Source organism: Thunnus thynnus, chromosome 14 (assembly GCF_963924715.1).
Source record: "Thunnus thynnus chromosome 14, fThuThy2.1, whole genome shotgun sequence".
NCBI lineage: Eukaryota > Metazoa > Chordata > Actinopteri > Scombriformes > Scombridae > Thunnus > Thunnus thynnus.
The window spans coordinates 28968138-28992475 of NC_089530.1; the positions used below are offsets into that span (position 1 = coordinate 28968138).

The 24338-nt window shown below is 38.0% G+C and overlaps 1 protein-coding gene across 3 annotated transcripts in view; it reads right to left on the reverse strand.

Moving 5' to 3' along the window:
• Positions 1 to 9845: 9845 nt before the first annotated feature.
• The window catches only part of pcgf5b (polycomb group ring finger 5b), a 29695-nt gene continuing 15202 nt past the window's right edge, over positions 9846 to 24338 (reverse strand). For all 3 annotated transcript variants that reach the window (XM_067610838.1, XM_067610836.1, XM_067610837.1), the window contains exons 8-9: positions 23470 to 23559; positions 9846 to 10251 (exon numbers count right to left, since the gene is read on the reverse strand). In XM_067610838.1, the coding sequence (XP_067466939.1) occupies positions 10204 to 10251; positions 23470 to 23559 (138 nt within the window). In that variant the 3' untranslated portion in view covers positions 9846 to 10203. The remainder of the gene's footprint in view (positions 10252 to 23469; positions 23560 to 24338) is intronic.

Genomic DNA, 24338 nt, shown 5'->3' on the forward strand with positions numbered 1-24338 from the left:
TCATGTATTGCTTATTTTTTTACAACCTAACTTTGTGGAAAGGAGAAGGGGAACAACAGGTTATGGAGAGTCCGTTGGGAGCATTTCGCTTGTGTCAGTAGCTCAGCTTTATCTCTGGGGAACACCCCCAACAAATAATTTTTAAAACATTTGTACGGAACAAATATTCATATAAAACCCACTATTTGTGCTTTGCTGAACAATGTATTTGTATTCAGGCACACCCCTAATAGAGAGGTTCAGTAGAAAAACATGGATGACTTGTTTGTGACATCACCTATTAAACTCATTTACCATTTCTCCACCATTGTTGTCAGACGCTTAGGTCCAAATTTGTGGCGCTGCAAACACTGCAGCTAATTGTGACAGGCTGAGACATATTGTGAAACATAACCGTCTTTAGTTATATTTAGCCTAAATGTAGCTGAATGTATGGCTTCAGATTATTCAGCTGATTACAGGTTGTGTAGATCTTTGAGAACATGTTCACACTGCTGTAACATGGTGAGAATAGTAGGTGATAAGTTACTCTTTAGGCAACTATGAATTTAGCTTAAACCTGCAAAACTTCTTTTTCTGGCCATTTGTTTTCATGGGAAGCAAATATTGAACCCAACACTGACACATCATCAACTTTTCAGTTGATATGTCGAACTTGTCAGCAAACAGGTGCTTATTTCCACATCCAGCAGTTACGGAGCAACATTATCATTCATTTGGAGTCGTGTTTCTGTCCACCTGGTGAATGTAAGTCCAATATTCACTCTCTTTTAGCTCTGTTTTTGCTCTCTACCAACTCCTGAGGGAAATATCTGGCTCTTTAGCTGCTAAATGCTCCACTATGTTCAGCAGCTAGTCTACAGCTAACTGTGTTTGCTGTTTGGTGCTGAGCAGGCAGTGTACAGTGGCTTTTTAGAGCTTTTTCTCTGAAAATGACACTATGAGAGCGCTGAGAGTGAACCAAAACAGTAAAGTTGCTGCCAGACAGATAAACAATGAGCTGAAACTCACTATAAAGCTCTGTAAAGACGAGTGGAGCTGCAGACCATATTATATATTTTTATAATAATGTGTAAATGAATGACTCTGTGTCAGTTTCCTGGTACATTACTTGTTTCTGTTGCCCCCAAGAAGCCAAATAATCTATTATTGCAGGTTTGAATCACACTCTTGCCGCAGAAGTTGTTGCTGTTTGCCTTCACAGAGAAGCAGAGATCAACATGTGACTGAAGGGAAGGTGGCAAAACCTGCAGGTGAGACTGCTGCGGTAAATATTTTCCACACATACACACTTTCTTAAGTACACACATACACACACACACACACACACACACACACACACACACACACACTCAACATATCTCACAGATAAAGTCACACATACACTGAAAGGGTGCAAACTCACGCAGATGTTATCATGCGAACTCACACTCACACATACTCATCGAACACACGCTTATTAAAGAAGTGAAAAACCAGTTTCCAAAAATGTCCTCATTCTGTCTTTAAAAGTCTTCAGACACACACACACACACACACACACACACACACACACACACACACACATACACACACACACACATCTTGTCCTAGTTCACTTTTAGGGACTTTACATAGACTCACATTCATTTCCAGATTTCCTGGAGACTTACCCAAACCTCAACCACTGACCCAAAAATCAGTGGTTTACCAATTGGGGACACGGCTTTTCCCCAGTCAACTGGTCTGACATTTGTCCCCGAAAGTAGCCTATGACAGACACACACACACACACACACACACACACACACACACACACAGTCATGTTTCCATAACTTCAGTGGACATTAGGACATTTTCTGGAGACTTATCCTAACCTTAACCATAACCATCACATGCCTAACCCTAACCCTTACCCCTAACCTTCACATAACCCTAAACTAACCTTAACTTTAAACCAAGTCTTCACCCTAAAATTAATTATTTAAATTAAGGGGATTTGATTTTTGTCCCAATAAGGGAGGAAAATCCCCACAACATGATTGTGTAAACAGATTTACGTCCCCACAACACGAAGAATACCTCGACCACACACACACTCACACACACACACACACACACACACACACACACAGTCGTGTTTCCATGACTTCAGAGGACATTACATTGACTTACATTCATTTCCTGGAGACTTATCCTAACCTTAACCATAACCATAATATGCCTAACCCTAACGTTTACCCCTAACCTTAACATAACCCTAAACTAACCTTAACTTTAAACCAAGTCTTCACCCTAAAATTAATGATTTACATGAAGGGGACTTGATTTTTGTCCCAATAAGGGAGGTGAATCCCCACAACATGATTGTGTAAACAGATTTACGTCCCCACAATGTGAGGAATACCTGGACCACACACACACACACACACACACACACACACACACACACACACACACACTATCTCTTGTATAATATCACATAAAAATAAGTTACGTGTTGGTTTTATAAATAACACATTCATCATTCCACCAGTCACCTTTTCTGTTTTTTGACCTTCTATGAGAATCCATTTTATAATCATAATAAATACAAATGACATAACAGACAAGACAAATATTTACGACCCCTGTGATGAAATCTGATGTCTGTCACATGTACTACTATAGCGGTAATGTCTGGTGGTGTCTGCCAGCACAGACAGGTGAATACACACTGCAGCAGCATTACCGCCAGTTTACTGCTGTAAAAAAAAAATGGCCACAAAATGTTGGAGTTGGATCATCTACAGAAACCTTCTGTGCTCTTGAGATTAGTTTGTGTTGATTTTTGTAGCTTTAATTTGAAATTTAATCACCACTGACTTTATTGCACTTAAATATTTTACTTTGAAAATCATCTTTTCTGAATTTATATGGTCTTAATTTTCAGTTTGTGAGATTCTCAATAGTCACTTTCAGGTTGTGCAAGTTTTCCAGGTTATATTTATTCACATACTTTATTTATTTTCCATTCAGACTTGATTGCTTTTAGTTTCTCGTATGTTCTGATCTGAATTTTATATATTCAATTTTAGCACCTTAATTTGAAAGTATTTGAGCAACAAGAGTTTTTGACTTGACTTATACAGCTTTTGAATATAAGCCACATTCATTTTCTAATTGAATATGAGAGCCCTAAAATAAATATATAGTAGAAATAAAGTTTTTAAAATTGTACTTTTCACTTGTCAAGTGAAATTCAGATTCACATAAATTCAGAAAGATGGTTTTCAGAGTCAAATATTTCAGTGGAATAAATACAGCTGTATTTAAATTAAATATTCAGAAGTGATTAAATTTCAAATTTTGGTGTTCAGTTGCTGATATAATTCAAATTATTATGGAAATGCTTCCATACAAGTCTGGATGTTTTCTTGGACTCTGAATTAAGTTGCAGCTCACATAAGCAAGGTGACCAGAACAGCCTTCTTCCATTTGAGAAATATTGCCAAGGTTCGGTCTTTTCTCAGCCAGAAACATGCTGAAAGGTTAATCCAGGCCTTCATCTCCAGCAGGTTTTTTTTACTGGCCTTCCCAAAAGGTCTACTGAGAGGCTGCAACTGATTCAAAACTCTGCTGCCAGAACTCAAAAAGAGAGCACATCCCTCCAGTTTTAGCCAAGAAAAAATTGATTTTAAAGTACCAGTGTGTAGGATTGCAACAGACTAACTACAGTGGCTGTAAAATACACGAAAAATGCAAAATGCTCTCTCTAGAGCCAGTGTGTGGTTTGTCTGGGCTCATTTTAAGATACTAAAAACACAATGATTCTTATTTTCATGGGATTATACACTAGTTAAAACATACTTATGAATATCATATTCCATTTCTGTCAAGTCTGTTCCGCCAGACGCCACTAAATTCTTCACACTGCACCTTTAAATTCCTGTTATTACTCATAAATAACACATCCATCATTCCGCCAGTTTTTGACCTTCTGTAAGAATCCGTTTTATAATCATAATAAATACAAATGACATAACAGACAAGACAAATATTTATGACCCTTGTGATGATATCTGATGTCTGTCACATGTGCTACTATATGTCATGTCTGGCGGGTGTCTGCCAGCACAGACAGAGGGACCCGCTCCCTCTTTAGATATAATTCTAAGGTAACGAAACGCAATGATTCTTATTTTCAGGGGATTATACACTAGTTAAAACATACTGATGAATATTATATTCCATTTCTGTCAAGTCTAAATTCTTCACACTGCACCTTTAAATTCCTGTTATTAGTGTATAAGGCTCTAAATGGTTTAGGTCCACGTAATGTTGCAGACTGCTGATTTGTTTCCAAAATAAAATCAAAATAAAACTGGAGATGCAGCTTTTTATAAAGTATGTTCCTCAACTGTGGAACAGCATTCAACATATTTTCCACTTAGCTTTAATTAGTTTTAACTTTAGGTTTAATTATTTATTCACTTTTTAATGGCTTTAATTGCATTTTAAAGTGATATTCAGATTATTATGACGGTTATTTGCTTCCATAAAATCAATTCTGCTTGGCTTCTTGGCTAAAACTGCAGTGATATGATCTCTATTTTTAGTTGTGGTCAGGCTTCAGTTGACTTTTTGGGGAAAAAATGCAGTCAAAATTGCATTACCATAATCTAACCCGCTGGAGATGAGAGACCGAACCCTGGCAATATTTCTCAAATGGAAGAAGGCTGTTTTGTTTACCTTGTTTATGTGTGAGCTGAAACTTAATTCAGAGTCCAAACAAAAAAAAAAACACATCTAGACTTGTTATTTGTTAGAAATCCAAGAATTTCAGCATCTCCCATCTATAATCTGTCCTTCAAACTCACTGATCGACTGCAGAGAAGTTGTTGTTGTTGCACTTATGTTCACTGTTTATCTCGTTTTACGTGTAAGTTTCCTTAATATATTTTGTAGTGATCAAACACACACAGTGTGAACATGCACTTGTGATGTCTCGGTGTCACGCACGCAGACCTTCTCAGCAGGACTCTGCCAGCTGCTGTTTGTCTGAGCGGACTCGATGTCAGCTCCCCCTCCGGCCGCGGGACATTCCGTGCCATCTGCTGTTTAACTTGGCCCGACCTTTGACACGTTGATATCTGTGTTGAGTGTTGATACTGAGTGGCGGGATGGTATCAGGGTGAGGTAGTGTCATGAAGCTGCGTCCATTATACATACCTTTGCAGATATCAGAGTGTGTTATATTTCTGGAGATGCCACTCAGGTTTTTTTATGCGTAAATTGAAAACGTTCTCGAAAAAACAGGCGCAGAAGACCGAGAACTGAACCTGCGTTTCGACCAGAGAAACCAGGGACTGATTTTAGTTCCAACGGGATAGTTGCAGGTTTATAAAAGTCTCTGCTCTTGCTGTCGGCTTTCAGACGTGTTTTAAATAAAGATTGTCTCTTCTTCCTTCTCTGCATTTCACCTTTTCATTCATTCATTAAACTCAAACATCAGAGTCACACAACAGTAAATACAAAGAACAACAAGGTGACTGTGTCTTATCTTGTCCTGATAACCTACATAGTTCATCAGATACAGTGGAAACATTAACCTTATATAAACATATGGAGTGAACACAACATACTGTGAGTGAGGTTATGTTCCAAGGCTGGATTTTTAAGTTATACACATTACAACAAGCTCTCTATTGAAATCTGGTTATTAGTTGTTGAGATATTTTGCTCTGGACTAACAAGTGTTGGACATGTGATTACATTATCAGGCTCCTGCTGCTAAAAAGGTCTCAGAAAGGATGATTTTTAGTTGTTGTTATTATTATTTCTCTTTGTTTAGATTTTTAACTCTGTATGGATTTAATGTAATGTCAATTAATTGTAATATTTTTTATTATTTTATTAATTCTGTAGAGGTGTGTACCTTTCTAAACTATGTCCAGTCTGTTCTTTTGCCACATGTGGACTCCAGTCAAGTTTTAGACACATCTAAAGGAAGATTAAAGCAAACAGGATGCACCTGATCATAATTATAAGTGCCGCAGCAAAGCATCTGAATACTTCTGTAAATGAAAAAGTTCAGATTTTAATAAATTTGCAAAAAAATATGTTTGAATTTTGTCATTTTATGGGTTATTGTGTGTAGCTTGATGGTCATAACAATAGCAATTTTATCTGTTTAAAATGAAAACTACAACACAAAGTGTGCAAATAGTGAAGAAAACCCACTGTATATCTGACACAAGTCTTATAAATAACACAAACATGCATTTAATGATGCATGGATCAGGCAAAAAACACCACATCAACATATTTCTCATGACATGACTGAAAGAATTAAATAATAATAATAATAATAAATCAGAACTAAATTACTGAATTAACCTTAATTGGTATAACAATCTAAATATGTCTATCTAAGTATATTGACAAAACAGTTTCACCACAAGGTCACTTTAGTCCTCCGGAGCGACTAAATGAACCTTGGTGGTTGCTGAGAACTGTTTCCAAGGTAATAACAAGTATGGTAATGAGCCTTACACCTGCAGTAGGAGAGTCGTCCTCTCAGGGTGATATATTTATCATAAAGGATGTTTGGATCCAAGGTTGAAACTGAGATGTGGCTGCTGGTTATGAAACACGTCCGTGTCTTGTGCCAGACGTCGTTTGCCTTTAATATCACTGATTTTACTGCACTGTGTGTTCCTCCGTCCAGCAGACTGGCAGGAGTCCAGCGCTGAAGGACTCGCAGCAGGTTTAAAGGCTCTGGTTTGATGTGATCTTTCAAAGCGCACGGTATCTCAGGTAGACAGAGCAGATTCAATGAGAGTCACGTATTGTAATTGTGTTTTTCTAAGCCAAAGGCTGAAATTGGGCTTGGTGATTGTAGGTCTTCTGTTCTCTATTTGACATCCCGTAATGAATCAAACAACAGAGAGTGAAACTTGTTTGTCCTCCCACAGCGGCTTCCGTTAAACAAAACGTAGCTCGTGTTCTGAAAACGACACAGAAACTTTCATTTTGTCTAAGCTGGAAAAACACTCACTTACTGGTTGGGACTTTTAGTATTGATAAGACTCATTTTCACTCTTTTCACCCACACAAATAACAAACCAATGGAGGGAAGAGACAAATTCACACACCCTCGCTAGAAGTTGTTAAAAGGTATGCTGGGAAATGTAGGATGTAGACGAGGCAGGGAGGAAAGGAAAGGTTCCTTTAATCCTCTATGATAGTAAACTTTCTGACATTTTATAGACCAAACAGCTAATTGAATAATCAAGAAAACAATCGTTAGTTGCAGCCCTGATTGGATGGATTACCGTAAAGTTTGGTAGAGATATCAATGCTGCTCAGAGACTTACAGAGATTAATTAAGAGATTAATTGATTCTGTGAAATATCTCAACATCCGCAGCATCGATCGGCCCAGAATTTTGTACGAAAGTCCACAGACTTCGTTGATCATCTGACTTTTCCTCCAGTGCCACCAGCAGGTTGACATTTTGTTTCAGAGTGAAACATCTCAACAACTTTTAGACGGTTTAACATGATATTTTGTGCACATATTCATGTGACATTCAGGATGAATTTGATCCTTTGTCTTGATCATAAGGTGCTTATTAGCAAATATTAGCATACATGGTTAATATTACCTGCTAAACATAAGCATGTTAGTGTGTGAGCATGGTGATGTTAGCATTTAGCTCAAAGCAGTCAGTCCTGTTGTTGTGTATGTGTATGTGTGTAAGAACCATATTGAGAATAAAAAGAGAAGATAATATTAGTAGCAAAATCTCCTATTTGAAATGATTTGTTTTGAAAAATACTATTAAATATTGAAAGATGGTTCTTGCTAATGTTGATATTTTACAATGTTCAAATGCTCCTTTATGTACTCTACCGATGATGTCATAGCCAACAGCTCTCAGTTTAATTAGTCGGTGGAGCGAGACAGTTTTTTTTTTTTTTTTAAGGCTGAGAGCCAAGTTGAGCGGGAAAAAGAATGGATCTTGCAACTTTTCATTGTTTTCTCAGTAAACCTTTGAAACATAGTTACTGCCTCTGAGGATTTATTTCACGTCAAGGTTGCTTTTACACACACTTGTTCGAGGTCTGTGTGTGTGTGTGTGTGTGTGTGTGTTTGAGTAAGAAATGTCTTTGTGCTAAATGAAAAGCAGCAATCAGTTTTGTTTGTTTTTTTATGGGGGGGTAAAGGTTGTTTTTTTACTGACTTGCATCACATCACCTGACAATTTATCATGTCTATAACTTAAAATTTTAGCTCAACATTTTTTCTCAGCTCTCTTTGTCCAGTCCTAAAAAAAAAAAAAAGATGATATTGAAGACTCACATTCATCTTCTCATGAAGCCAGGCCTTATACTACAGCATCATACAGCGTTGACGGCTCATATGAAGAACCACAGGGACCTCTGGCCTACATAACTCTGACCTGAAAAAAAAACAACTACGAGGGCAAGGCGAACAGTTGGAAGGACAAGTGTGTGTATGTGTGTGTTTCAGTGTAGATATGAGCATGTTCGGGGGTGTGTGACTGTGTGAGTAAAACTGTCAGAGTTGTTTTTGTCATGTCATTGTTTGTATGCATTCATACACGTTGAGTCGCCGGTGAGGAATGGAGGCTAACGTGTCATCCGATGCACCTGTTTTTACTACAGTGTATATATACTGTTTATGTAGGTCGGCGTGAGGTGTGTGTGTTTGTGTGTGTGTGTGTGTGTGTGTGTGTGTGTGTCATTCTGCCTGTTTATCATTCTGTCTGCTCTCTTCACTCATAAATTCAGACACCGACATATTTCACCTGGTGACTGTTTTAGTGAGCAGATGCAAACTGTCTGTCTGACCCTGACCGCCACAACACATTCAACATTTTCTGTGTGTGTATTTTTGGGGGATGAAGAATGACCGGGCACAGAAGCAGCACTCATTTACTTAAAGGTACAAACAGTAACATTTTACTGTCTCTAATTACTAGAATTAAATGAATGGGTGCTTGGAAGTGTCAGGGACTGTCCTCACAAGCAAAAAAAAAAAGTCTGCATTGGTCATGTGTGTAAATGCTAAAAACAACCTTAACCATGACTGTGATCTTTCCCGAGCTTTAGAAAAGTATTGCCTTAATTTAACCAACCTTACAGCAGCTTTAAGTGTGTAATATGTTGGTTGTGGCTCGAAGTGATGAAACTACAGAGAATTATCAGCAACTCTGCAGCTCCACTCGGCTTTACGGAGCTTTATAGAGAGTTTCGGCTCATTGTTTATCTGTCACTCTCTTGGTTCACTCTCTGCACTCTTATTGTTTCATTTTCAGCCACAGCAGGCAGCTGTTTTCAGAGAAAAAGCTCTAAAAACCCTACTGTACACTACCTGCTCAGCACCAACAGACAACTAGCTGTAGATTAGCTGGTGAACATAGTGGAGCATTTAGCAGCTAAAGATCCAGATATTTCCCTCAGGAGTTGGTAGAGAGCAAAAACAGAGCTAAAAGAGAGTGAATATTGGACTTACATTCACCAGGTGGACAGAAACACGACTCCAAATGAATGATAATGTTGCTCCATAACTGCTGGATGTGGAAATAAGCAACTGTTTGCTAACAAGTTCAACGGATTGTGTGTGTCCATTACTTGGTTCCTCTTCCCCTAAACTGCCAAAAAATCAGGGTTTTTCTAGATGTAAAGCCCTGAAGATGTATGATGTTCAAGCCCCTTAGATTAATAATTTCATTTATTTATTAGATGCAGTTCCTGAAAAGTGTTACATCTTCTGTCTTGAGGGTAAAAAACTTTCATTTAGACTCACTTTGTTTGAAGTTAAGATCAATGTAGAGAAATCAGACACACAACCAGTCATCAACAGTAGAAAATCAACATTTAATCTACAGAGTTAGACAGGCAAGTCAAGATATGGTCGTACTTCATTTCTGATCTGAACAGGTTTTTAGGCACAGGGACATACATTTAAAAATATCATATATTATAGCATATATATTATTCTATGTAGCATAAAACCTCTTTACCGTAACAACGTATGCACTTCATCATTGGCTGTACAAAAATACATTTAAATCTTTTCTCTTTCTCTGCACATTGTGGTCGTGTGTGCGTGTGTGTGTGTGCAAATGTAGGTGTTCCTAATGTTTTGTATACTTGTGTATGTTGTATGTCATTTGTGTGTACGTGTGTGTGGTCCTCTTCTTGAAGCCGTGGTTCAGCCAAAGTCGATGCGTGGCCGGTACTCAAGAACCATGGGATACGTCTGAGGGAGAGGAAGAAAAAAAGAGAAACTATAAAAATATAAAGGGCAGAAGATGTCATTTGGCACTGGAAACTTTAAAAGGGGGCGTTAATGAAGCAGGTTGGCAGGAAGGAGTATGTGCAACACAAAAAAAGTGATGTTTATTTACAAAAATATTAATGAAATGGGCAAAAAGTAACCCCGAGACATCCAACAATAATAATTTGAGCTGAAGCAAAGAACAAACAAATAAAATGTGCAGCCTTACAGCTAGCTGACAGCTTCTCTATTCCCTGCTCCTCTCACTAGTGAAGCCTCTTTCACACTAACACCCACTAACATCTGGCTTTTGTCCTCAGTGGGAAAGGGTACAATCGGTATTCATTGCTGGATCAAATAACTCTGCAGTAGTCACGGGTATTTATTGCCTCCAGCTCCGATTGGCAGTGATGGAAGCATGACACCCGGGTGGACACGCTAATTTTCACGTTCAAGTTCCAGACGTTGGTGCGTAAATAGCCAGGAACGCAACGTGCAACGAATTCCACCCTGTGTCTCTGTTCAAGCAGCGCTCGAACATCATTCAATCGGTGTTGAGTTTGATAGACAGACTGAAGTAAAAGATCTAAAAAAAGTAACCATAGTAACATTTGTCATTGGCCTCCATGCTGCTCTCTATTGTTTACTAACCTTGTTTTCCTGCATGTCAAACAAGCAAATTGTCTACTAGCAATTAGAAAGGAGTCAATCGCCTAAAACTTGCATATGTGCACTAATTTTGGTGTAAAAAGGGTAAAGCTTGTCAGCTTCACCTAACTCGAGTTTACCATCTACTCATATTACTACAGAAACTTTCAAAACTATACAGTAATATAGAACTTTTATGTAGAATTTGTCTGTTACTGCTGACAATCACAAATTCCTACAGTCACAAACGCAGCCATGTGTGCACCAAATTATGCAGAATGTCATTTACTACAGAACAGTTTTATCCCTCCTACCTCAGCTTGACAGAGCTGTGACTGACTGCTTAGTGCAGCTAATGATGCACAACAACAATAGGACTGAAGCCCTTCAACAATATGAACACAAAATACTCAACTGTAACCTGTATTCCATTATTTGTGTAACATGAGAGATAAATTAAGAGAAACATTGGACTGAAACTGGTGATTTAACACAAGAACCTAGTGGTTTAGGGTTGTTGGGAACCAAGACCCAGTGAAGAGGGAGAGGAGCAAACTTTTCACACGCTACAAAAAACGTTACACCAACACAACATGACTGAAAACACACTTCACACTTGACCAAACTCAAAACCCACAACTTCAATGTGTTCTGAAGCAATGAATAGGTGCTGAATGACATTAATGTCAGCAAAATGTCACAAACAGTAAAAACACTGAGCCCATCTTTAATAATTTAAATGCAATGTAAAAAAAAAAAAAAAACATACAAAAAAACTTGAATAAATAATGAAATGAATAAAAAGCCATTAAAACAGAAATGAGAGTTATAACTTTTGACATTTTCTAGTCATGTTTTAGATTTATTTCATGAACTGATTTGAGGGGAAGAAAAAAACTCATCTATTATAGGACTCAATAACCCTATTTGTTCATCCTCAAAATTCCTACATAACCTCATATTTCGTCATATAATGTCCAGTTCGGTACCATAAACTCTATATAATAAACCTCTACGATAAATCCTCCACTCCATAAATCAGCCTGTAAAAAGAGTCGGTCAGCAGAAGTAACTGAGAGAGATAAAGGCTTTGAAAAAGAGATGAATGCTGTATATTTTTCCTCCTCTTGCTTGTTCGGGCCAAAAGGTTGTCAAATGTATTTTAAAAAATTGAGGATACACGTCAAAATGTCTGTGCGGGATAAATCTCCAGTAGTTAGATTTGTAGCCATATTGAGGCAGGACTAGTTTGTTGCAGGTCAGGTGTCCCCTGCTTTTTTCTGACCGTAAGAGAAAAAGACAGACAGACAAACTCTTATTTCATCTGACTTCAAACCACAGGTTTCCTGGACTCAGAGTTAAAGAAGAATGTAAACCCATTTCCATTAAACCGTCCAGGATCCACCTGGCTCTGCTCTGCAGGGACGGAGGCCAAGTGTCTGATGCACGAGGGCCATAAAAGAAAAAAAAAAAAAGAAAAAAAAAAAAGACATGAAGGCCTGGCTGCTGCTCGCTCTGCTGAGGCTCATTTGAAAAGTTCATTTCCAAAACGCTATAAATCCAGTGTTTGGAACAGTAGTGACAGCATCATTCGGTATCTGAAACACAGAGAATCGAGTGTGCAGAAGTGTTAAACAACTGCTCATTGTGTTACGTTTCTTAGGTATCTTATCAAGAAGCAAATCATAGACTCGCAATACTTTCAAATTGCTTATAAAAAGATATATATTTAGGTTCAGCTTTGAATTTTAGACAAAAAGCCTACATGTATGTGTACGTTTTTGATGCACAAATCTATAAATCTTTTAGGTTAGGGTTATGGTTAGGGTTAGGGTTAGGGCTAGTTTGCAGTGGTGCAGTTTATGTGCTGCTATCAATTTCAGATCCTACACATCCGAGTTTTCAACTATTGAAAGTCTCATATTTCTCAGTGATTTTAATAGAGCTGGTGTTGTTCTCATTGACAGCTGTTTTCTGGAAAAAAAACAGTCGACCCATCAAAGTGTTGAAGGTGGGAGCCAAAAAACCCCTCCCAAAAAAAACGGATATGGATGAACAATGCAGCTGTACACGTCGTTGTAACTCCACTTACTGAAATAACGTCTGAATATATTTCTTTGATTGCTGTTACAAATATTTGCCGCACCCAGCAACAGCTACCCGCTTCTGTGAAACAGATGTGTGACTCGCTACTGACTGACTGATCGATCCCACACATCAACACTTAATCATCAACTTTATTAGGGTAACTTTGACTCGAAATGTAACCAGACATATCAGAACCAAACCCTATATGTCACGTACGAGCTTGTTCGCACAAAGAAGTGCAAATACTCAAATCTGTTCTGGTTAGGTTTAGGCACAAAAACCACTTGGTTAGATTTAGAGAAAGATCATGGTTTGAGTTAAAAGAAGTACCTTGGTAGGCTTTGGGAAACCTTGTGGTTTCGGTTAAAAGTACTTCTTCCTTATGAAAGAAGAAGGACCATTGTTGTCATGATTATAATAATAGCCACATGGTTAAGGTTAGGGGTTGATTGTGCTCTTGATTTGTAATAAACAATGTTGACTCATGGTTGGAAATGAGGAAACATCGAGTCAGTCACCCATGTTTTGTAAGTCTTCCTTTTTATTGACCCAATCTCAACCGCCTCTCTACGTGGACCTTGTCACTCTATTATAACATCACCTGATTTCCTTCTTTGCTCCTGTCAACCATTGATCCTGTCATTTTGGACGCCATGAGGGGAGTCAATGAAACATTGTCTAGAATACAAATCGGGTTTCCCAGATTGCTTATCACTCATTGGTTGTCCAATGAGGTTTGACAAGTGATCTATACTGTCTCTTCTCAAAACTTATATACTTAACGTACTATATTACAGTGTTGAGTTCTATTCTAATATTGAAATGCATGAAAATCAAATGTTTTGTCTGCAGGTGAATGGGACATAAGGTGATTTTGTTAGATCTAATTGAAGCTCAACAAGAAAACCACAATTCAAAGTCTTCTACCATGTATAATGTTTCAAAATGCAAATAGCAGCAACTTTAATCAGAGTTGCCACATGAAATTTGACTTTTAGGGTTTTTTAAATTCTTGCAGCGACGTCAGACATCCTGTGTTGCATGATGTCAGTATGCAATCTATTCACTTCATATAGATGCCTCTGTGCAGGGCGAGGGCTGCTTCATTCATAAAACAAGGAATAACAAGGTATTCTAGTATCAATTTAGGAGCAGTTTAGGACGAGTGGAGGACATTTCTCTTTGTTTGATAACATTAAAAGTAAAGTTAGACGTGGTTGAGTGAGAAGAGGGAGCGGCGGTACAGAGAACAAAGCAGTGAATGAGAGAAATAAAACATTATTTTCTGATTGTTTTATAGTGGTTATCTTCTAAAGCACAAATAAATAACCATCAAACACTGCCAGTATGCAGTCAATTCAATTCATACAGATGCCTCTGTGCAGGGTGAGGGCCTGTGGCCTATAGGCCCACTCAGTCACCCCTCCATTATTGTGGTTAAATAATAGATATGTCATTCCTGCCTTCTTTGGCTGTAAAACACATTTGAAACAGTCGAATATAAGAACTGCCCTTTTCATAAAAAATTAAAAAAGAAGAAAGGCGAGTGTTTGTGTCAGAGCAGCTGCAAAGTGAAGAGCGTGTCTCCTGTTTTGGGAGTGTGTCTCCTATTTCTGGCAGCTTGAGGCTGATGGTGCAGCAGAGTACAGCTGCTGTCATCTCCTCTGGCTTTCTGCATTTTGCTGCATCATGCCACAGAAAAAAAAAACAAAAAAAAAAACAAAACAAAAGAGCAACACTGAATCCAATCTAACCGGTCTGTCACTGTGTGCCTCTGTATCTGCATCTCTGACACTCAGCACTTCTGTCTTCAAGCACTTTAATTATACTGCTCCAACACATATTCTGTGCAGCTGTCAGCTAGTTTTTTGAGGATTTTTGTTTTGGTGTCAAAAGACTGAAATATAGAATTGTGTAACGTTTCAGCACCAGCAAAACTCTACATACAAATCTAAAAACTATATGTGTTGTCAAATGTTGTTTGTTCTAACCAAAAATGACAATGAACTGGTTTTGTATAGCGCATCTTCTACATGAATATGTGTCAGTATCTTCTAATTTTTAATGTATCCCTCCGGCACCACAGCTCATGTCTAAAATGTAAAGCCTTCCTCCTCTGGGGACAAATTTCATGTAAATCTGGACATCGGTCTTCGTAATCTCTTGTCATCGACTAAAGTGTCGGTCAGGTGGTATATTTTGGCCTGATGGCGACACTAAAGGAACGCTCACAAATATCACAAGCATCTTCCGGGGATCACAAATATCCAAACCAGAGCTGTCAGACTCAAGTGTTGGACAGATAAACCATCTTTTACCCCAAAGATGTAACGTACAACATCTTATCTGAATTGTAAATCTTCAGACTTAACTCAAAACATATTTTTCAGAGGCGACATGAAAAGTCAATGAAAAACCAGAGCAGATAAATATTTCAAATATGGGACATAAACCGAGATTATTAGGAATAATGTCATCCTATCAATTGGAGCATCAGATCAGAAAACACTACAGTATTTATTCTACTCTAATTTCTCTGATTATACTACCACTGGTTCTTCTTTTTACTAACAAGTCAAGTTAATTTTATTTATATAGCCCAATATCACAAATCATGAATTTGTCTTAAGAGGCTTTACGATCTCTACAGCAATACAACATCCTCTATCCTTACATCCTCCATTAAGATGAGAGAAAATTCCCCAAAAACTTTTTTAAAATATGGAACACACGGACTATTCAAATGTATTATTCCTCTAATCCCCACACTAAGTTTAAAAGTATGTAGAAAGTAAATGGCAAAAGGCAAAATAACTCTTCAAGACCTGTTTCTGTTGATGCTGTTTTCTCTAATTAACATCTTTCTGCTAAACCACAGTTTCATAGCATTACTTTCCCTTGAGATTTTTTTTTGTTGCTGTTTGTTGACTTATCCTAAAAAAAAAAAGAAATCTAAAGAAATCTTCATGGGAGTGTGGTGTGTGTTTGAGACAATGAAGAGGTTCAACTTTCTCTGGTTGGAGCACTTGCTTGAAGGTGTTTAGGAAAAAGTTTTGGGTTTCACTCTTGAAGTTTTGTTCCGTCGTTCAGGCCAAAAGGCTTCCTGCTTCTGAACAAACGGTGCCAACACCTGAAACTGATTTGTGTTAACGAGGTGAATCCAATGCTTCTCAATTACAGGAGGGATGGAATAACTCTGTCACAGCTGCAACATTTGATTTAAACTGATCAGAGAATTACATCTTGTGATTAAAAAAAAAACAGCAATGTGACTTTCTAATCTAATCTGAGAGCAGATTTGAACTTTTGCCGTGTTTCCACTACATGATACTGGCTAAACTCCACTCAACTCTACTTGCTTTACTTTTCTGGATTTGGTTTTCCACTGCAGATAGTAACTCCGCAATGGAGGCAGGTATTGCAGGGATAACTGTTGCTGATTGGTCAAACACACACAGCACATCTCCTTTGTGTGTCTGTGTACTGCTTCATTCATAAATGCAATTTCGGAGACAGAGCCTTCAGCGTGGCAACCCCGAGATCCGTAACGCTCCTACCCTACACTCTTTCAAATCAACCCTCAAAACCTTCCTGTTTGCTCAGGCTCTTGGCCCACAGTTAACCAATTACCTTCTCAGTTGCTTATTATTTAAGCTCAGCTTAGTTTTCTTTGTTTTTTTCCTTTTTGTAAAGCGTCCTTGGGTGTTTTGAAAGGCGCTATATAAATCTAATTTATTATTATTACTATTATAAAACAAGGAAGTATTCTAGTATCAGTTTAGGACCAGTTTAGGATGAGGGGAGGACATTTCTCTTCATTTGATAACATTAAAAGTAAAGTTAGACGTGGTCGAGTGAGAAGAGGGAGCAGCGGTAGAGAAAACAAAGCAGTGAATGAGAGAAATAATGTTAAATAATAATATTATTTTCTGATTGTTTTATAGTGATTATCTTCTAAAGCACAAATAAATAACCATCAAACACTCAACAGATGATGTGGACTGTGGAAACAGATGCTATTATAATTTAATTTTCCTCCTCTGCATTCCTCCTTTACATTCATTCATTTTCCACTGCAGGATGTCCCGTGTTGTGCAAGTGGATGACTGTAGTGATGATTCTCTCTGACCAATCAGTGGTCCGCAGTGTTTTCACATCACCTTTTAGCATCGGCTCAGTTCGCTTTGAACCTTGATGGAGCTGATACCAAAAAAAGCACCAGGTACCAGGTACTATCCGCAACTTTTGCCCGACGGAAAACCAAAAAAGGTGAATAGAGTTGAGTCGAGTCAAGCTGTACCACATGGTGGAAAAGTGGCTTTTGTCTGCACAGAATAAACAGGGAGGAACTATCAGATATGGAGCAGTTTTGTCTATCCAACAAGACTGTCAGTGACCATCTGGTGTCTGGTGTTTACACTCTATATCAGGACAACAGTCAAGTTCACCTACCTACACCTACAGCTACTGTTTGATCGTGTATCAAGTAGAGTTATCACCATTTTGTGAGAGTGTCAACAAAAACTGAAAAAGCAAAAGCTTCGTAAAAGTAGAATTAATTGCAGAGCTGTCGTATTAGATTGCACAGGTGTTTGTAATTAACTGCTCTGTGAAAATAAATATAAGTATCAGACTGGACTTGATAGTAAATATTAAAAGACTCTCATCAAGACCAGAACAACCTAACTGGAACATTCCTATTTTACAGTTATGACAAGGCAACTTGTAGAAGTCTTGGAGGTAAACAAAACCCAGGCAGCAATTACTCTTCACCCAAAACAACTTAGGAAAAGCTCATTATCAGGATTTAAATGTATTTTGTAGGAGACAAGGTTCAACCAAACTGAGGTAGAGATCTTAACTACCGAACGATATAATTAACTGCCAGTCAGAAACAGACCTCAGGGATGCGTTCATTACCCAGTCAGAAGAGAAAATAAAATTTTCCAGATACATTTGGATTCTCATGTTTCCAAATCATCAGCATGGCAAGTTTTCAGTTTTCCATTTGGGCTAAATGATATCCCATCATGCTGAGTAGTAGCACATAAGTATTTTTATGCTGCCATGTGACGTCCTGACCGGCCTCTGTGTAAGTGTCTCGTGCCGCAACAATGACGGAGTGCCGCGAAAATGAAGCCGAGCTGCGGAGTTGTCAGAAGGATGAGATTGATGAATGACTCGTATCCTCTTTCTACTCCCTCGTCTGTCTCCATTCCTGACTCTTGTGCTTCATATCTGTCTCTCTCACCCTCTATATCACTCTTCTCCTTGTCTGTCTTTGAACCAGGCCAGGTTCAAACAGGATTCAAAAATAATTTCTCTGTTTATCCTTCTGACTCACCAGTCAGGACGTAAATAATTCAGATGGACTGATTTCCGTCTGGCCAGAGTGGAGGAGGAGGAAAGATGAAGAATAAATACTGTGGACTACATACCGAATTCAAGTTGAAAAAGCTTAAAAATTGTATTCTTCTTCCATGTATTCTTTTTATTTTTGTAACCCTTTCATGTTGAGCCCAAAACATACACAATTTACAAAAATCCCAGATCTAATCACATGACCTAAACCAATTATCTGGAGGTAAAAAACAGAATGAAAGTAACCAAAATCCCTTCTTTAAGTATGCTGAATAATAAATGTACGATTGGTCATATCAACCAATATCTGATGTATATTAATTATATGTGGTTAAACTGGGGGATTTGTTTAAAACCCAGTCACTCTGATCATTGACTCATGCTGCATAAAGCACAAATTATTACAACACTGTTTTTAATTATCTTTATCGTATGTTTTCATTTATTTTTCTTTCTTGTGTTTACTGTAAAGCAGTTTGTACCCTTGTCTTAAAAGGTGCTATATAAATAAAGTTGTTACTGTTATTATTATTATAAAGGGGTTGTAAAACTGCTTTCCACTGATGTTCTTATAACCCATAACTCATTATCCCTGTAATCAGTGATTTGATGTTTTTACATCAGCCATTAAAATTAGACTGTATTTTGAAAAGTAATAATTATTGTAGATTACATATAATCACTGTTTAACCATTTAAATGTTTATATTTCAGTATGAAGCATGAAAAGAGCAAAAGTCCATCTCTCCGTACTTCCCTACTCTTTCTGTACTGAAGAAGTAAATCTTCAAAAACAGCTCACAAATACATAATCTCATTTTTTTTAAAAAATGCTCAGTCATTTCCTAAAACAGCTGGTCACTGTAGTTTTAAGCAAACATCACTCAAACTGGAGAAAATGGTGCAATTTGTTGGGGGACTATTTTCAGTGGCGGATTAATCCACATTTGGTGCTCTAGTGATTATTTCTGGCAGCAGAACGGTGTGTGTGTGGGATTGAGTCAAAATAAACAGTGTGTGTGTGTGTTCATGGTGATGAAGGAACGTCACCCAGTGCAGCGCTGTGGCTCGTTACACGTGTTTTTAACAGTTTTTGGATGAAAACAGATCTCTACGGCACAGAGGAATAAGATATATCAGGCTTTGGATACACACACACAGTACTTGTTAGTAAATCATTGCTGGTTTTGGTATTTTTCATGGAATTAGTTAAGAAAATACAGAATAAATGCTGTTAAAACATCGTAACCAAGACATCCAGATAGATTTTTCCTGCCGGGTCAATAAAAGTCTTTTTTATTGACTTACTCAACGCTGATGCACCATTTACATGGATTACTTTCCACTCTGATTTGTTTTATTGTCCAAAGTCCTGTAACATAATGTTTACATAACGCGTGTCCAACCTTTCCATGCGGGATGATGAAGGCCCAGATGGAAAAAGACACGGCCTTCAAATTCTGACAATCTGTACACACTACCACCAACAATCTGTATCTCATTATTACATAAGAAGGATTGAAATTCAAACTGGGATTATTAAGGTCAAACAACCACTGTGGCTGCTCAACAACAAGCAGCACTTTTGTTTTTTATGCCTATTTTAAAGTAATGCTGACTTTTGTTACAAGTTTGAGTTGTGTAGGTTTCTGCTCATTACGCGGTATAATTATATAATGACTAGGAATAATATTTACACATGCAGTTTCTTCCATCTACTCTCACTGCAATGACATTTTTTTTAGCTCAGGAAAAGTAGGATTTTGCCAACTTATTAAAAAAAGTTTCCAGTTTCTGGGAAATGATGTGAAAAAAAAAGACTGTTAAAGTTATATTATCTTTTTAAGTGATCCTGTGAGTACAGCTAGAGCTGAGAAGCGACAGATTTTATATAAATCTCTCATTTCATTTAAAGATTTTCTTTCTCTCTTCTTTCTCCTCATCCCCCTCTCCTCCTCCTCCTGCTGCTGACCTCGTGTCTGACGCCTCCTGCTGTGCCAGCAGCTGTCTGCGCTCCTCAGTCTCAGTCTCCACAAGTGAACAGGACCTTTCATTAGCTAATGTTTCATGTAAATACACACACACACACACACAGTCACGCACACGTGCAGATAAACAGATAAACATTCAGTCACTGAGTACAGGAATGTGTGAGCTTGCAGGGAAGCACATATTATGAACATCAAGGTCATGAGAACACACACACACACACACACACACACACACACACACACACACACACACACACACACACACACACACTGGCCTCTTGAACCACATACTGGACTGATGACCCTGACGCCTCTGCTGAGAGTGCCGTCACGTTTCAGGCTAAACCAGGACAACTCCTGCTCTGTTTGTGTGTGTGTGTGTGTGTGTGTGTGTGTGTTTTAGGATATTGTGAGTGAGAAACTGTTTGGAAAGTGAGGACATTTTGTCATGTTCTTTACTTCTTTTAAGGGCTGTTTGAGTGTTATGTCTTGATTTTATAATGAACATTTGAATTAGGGGCAACACTTTAAGTCCCTGTACTTAACATTTTGTAAGCAGTATATGTTTATAACACACTATAATGTAGGTATATGCTGATATAAGGACATTTTTAAATGCTTATTAATGTACAGTATTTGTTGACAATTGCAACTTCTCTCATGACGACATATTTTATATTAATACAACTGTGTTTTACTATATTGTCATGTGTTTATACAGCAGCCTTCATGTATGGGTGCCCACAGGAAGAGTTATAGTTGTTGACAAATACACAAATAAACACTTCTATCTGCTAAAACTACATTATAGAGTGTTAAACACAATTTATTAACTGTTAAGCCTCTTTCACACATAGTTCCGAGTAAATTACTGGGATAACCTTTCAGGCACCACTAATGATTTTCACTATTCACACATGCAGCTACATTTAGGAACATCTCTGTCTCGCACTTTTTCATGCATAACATGGCAATACAGTAATAGATGAGGCAAGGGACAGTCCAGCAGACAGCAGGTAATGCAACACTTATGGATGCAAACCGCCGTAAAACTCAACAGAAGAAGAAGGCAAAACTCAAGAAACTCAGATCAAACTGTCAAACTAGGTTAGACTTGGCTCACCCCATGCAGGAAATGTTCCTGAACTTTTCAGGGATAGACCGTATGTGCGAAAGGGACTTTCCCCCTCTGCATCTTGATCGACAAACAACAGAAGAAGGCGGTGGTGATAGATGTAGCAATCTCAAGCAACATCAGGAAGAAGGAACATGAGAAGCTCGAAAAATACCAAAGGCTGAAAGAGGAGCTAGAAAAGATGTGGGGAGTAAAGGCAACAGTGGTGCCAGTGGTAATCGGAGTACTGGGGACTGTGACCCACAGACTGGGAGAGTGGCTCCAACAGATTCCAGATACAACATCTGAGGTCTCTATCCAGAAGAGCGCAGTCCAAGAACAGCTAAGATACTGCGCAAATCCCTCAAACACCTAGAGGACTCAGGCTTGAGGAAGACATACCACCAGAGGGGGATTTTATATTATATATATATACTGCTTAATGCATGCTGAATAAGGGAGTTAAAGTAAAGTGTTGCCTCACAAGTATCATAAGTACAAGCATGTGTCAGATTCCAGATACAACATCTGAGGTCTCTATCCAGAAGAGCGCAGTCCAAGAACAGCTAAGATACTGCACAGATCCCTCAAACACCTAGAGGACTCAGGCTTGAGGAAGACACACCATCAGAGGGAGATTTATATATATATATATATATATATGTATACATACTGCTTATACATGCTGAATAGGGGAGTTAAAGTAAAGTGTTGCTTCACAAGTATCAGAAGTACAAGCATGTGTCTGTCTGTATTTGTCGTTAGATTCTCATTTCCTGAAGATCACAATCATACAGATGTATTAATGTATCTCTTACTGGGGAACTCAGGAACCTCAGCATCATTTCCTGTGCTGATTCTCTCTACTATGAATCTGTAGTGAGAGCCATTCGTTTACAGATCTTAATCCTCTCATAGTTTTGGACATTATTCATGTTAATTATTATTCAGGTTAAGATGCATATTGTTTACCAGTGTGTCCATTAGGAACCTCATACAGGTTTCTAAACGTTAATAGCCGACAAAACTTAGAGAATATAGGAGTCAAACCAGAGTGCTCACTTTTATAGCAAACAAATCTTGACAGTAGATTTGCTTCAGATTGCAGTGGAGCTTTCTTAGTTGTTGAAAAAGTAGCTTTAAGGTTTTGAATTATAACTTTTAAGATGTGACTTTGGGCTCAGCTGAGTGGTGAAAGGTCATTTTAAAATCTTACAGACTATATAGTGGATTGATTTAACACATTCATCATTGCTAGATTAATTTTTCATGTATTAATTATCAGTTGTGAACCTCATCACACATACTTGTGTAAGTGTTTCAGTGTTTGAGAAAATGAAAGTAAAACTTTTTTCAGGCCTCTTCAAAGTAAAGTTTCATCTTTTAAAGATAAATGATCAACATAACAACAACAATACATAAATGTGTGGGGTGAAATATGTTGGAAAAAGTCCCCTTTCAACCAGTTTGAAGTCATAATTCTTCCTTTTACAGAGTCTGAGTCATGACAGATTCTTGGAAGAGACACTTTCTTGCTGCAAAAAACTGTTTAACACTGAATAGAGAAGTTGCTCAACCAGCGCTGGTTTTCACAAATGCATTCACATGCAAACATGCAAACACACACACACACAAAGTTCCTATACTTCTGAGAGCATTCTGTTGATTTTACTTTCATTCTTACTCGTCCCTGAACTATAACCGCTACCTACCTACCCCCCCGACCACAATCTAAACCTGACTCTACACACTAAAGTCTTCACCATAAAATACATCTTTAACCTTGTGGAGCTTTTTGTCCCCCATTGGTGAGTTGAGTCTGCACAATGTGAATGAACGCATAACCCACACACACAGACACACACACACACACACACACACACACACACACACACACATATATATACATGGAAATAAATGCTCTCCTGCACCAATGCATCTACACACGGCCATGCAAACTCAAGCACACATAAACAGGAAGTGAGGGTGATAGCCTTACATTCTCTCCATGTAGCCTCCACCGAGTCATGTAGATGAACTCCATAGTGTGATCTCTGCCCATTATCTCTCCGTTACACAGCACATCCAGCTGGACAATGCAGGAAAAAAAAAAAAAACATGATTAGGAAAAAAAGAGAGTATAAAATAACAATGTGGTGTAAAAAACAAGATAAAGAAAATGACAAGAGAAATAAAAAATAAAAAGGAACCAACGCAGGAAATGAAAGGAGAGGGGACGTTTACAGTGGTAACGAGTGGGAGGCTACACTGAATACGTGAGTGTGTGAAAGAGAGTGCGTGTGTGAGTTACACCAGTTTTGAGCTCAGTCTGCAGCAAATGTGGAAGTCAGCAGTATTTAATCCTTTTGATAAAGCTGGCTGATGATTATAATGATAATTCAAATCGAGTATTAATGAGCATCTGGTCTCATAAACACAGAGCGACTTTGCTTTGAGACTCAAAGTTACCCTGGTCAAAGTTTACTCGAAAGTTCACACACAGTGAAACTAGAGATTTGACACAATGACAAATCATACAACACTGCTGTATGTTTCCCTTTAGTCTTATCTGACAACCAATGATTTAACATGAGATAATTATGTAATAATGATGTCATAGTCAACATTTACCAATCAATGTTTTTTGGATGTTTTTGCTCAGAATTTACGTCACACTGTAATGACAGTGCACATGGAAACTTGCAAGAGGAGCTGCAACTTGAAACCAAGAAATGAGCTAAACTGAGCTAATCTGAGCATCAAACACCTTCAAACTGCAAACAGACTACCACATCCTTTTAACTTCATGCAATAAAGGCAATTTGAGTTCTCATATCCAATAGTTTCTTCACAGTTAAGAGCTTGAAT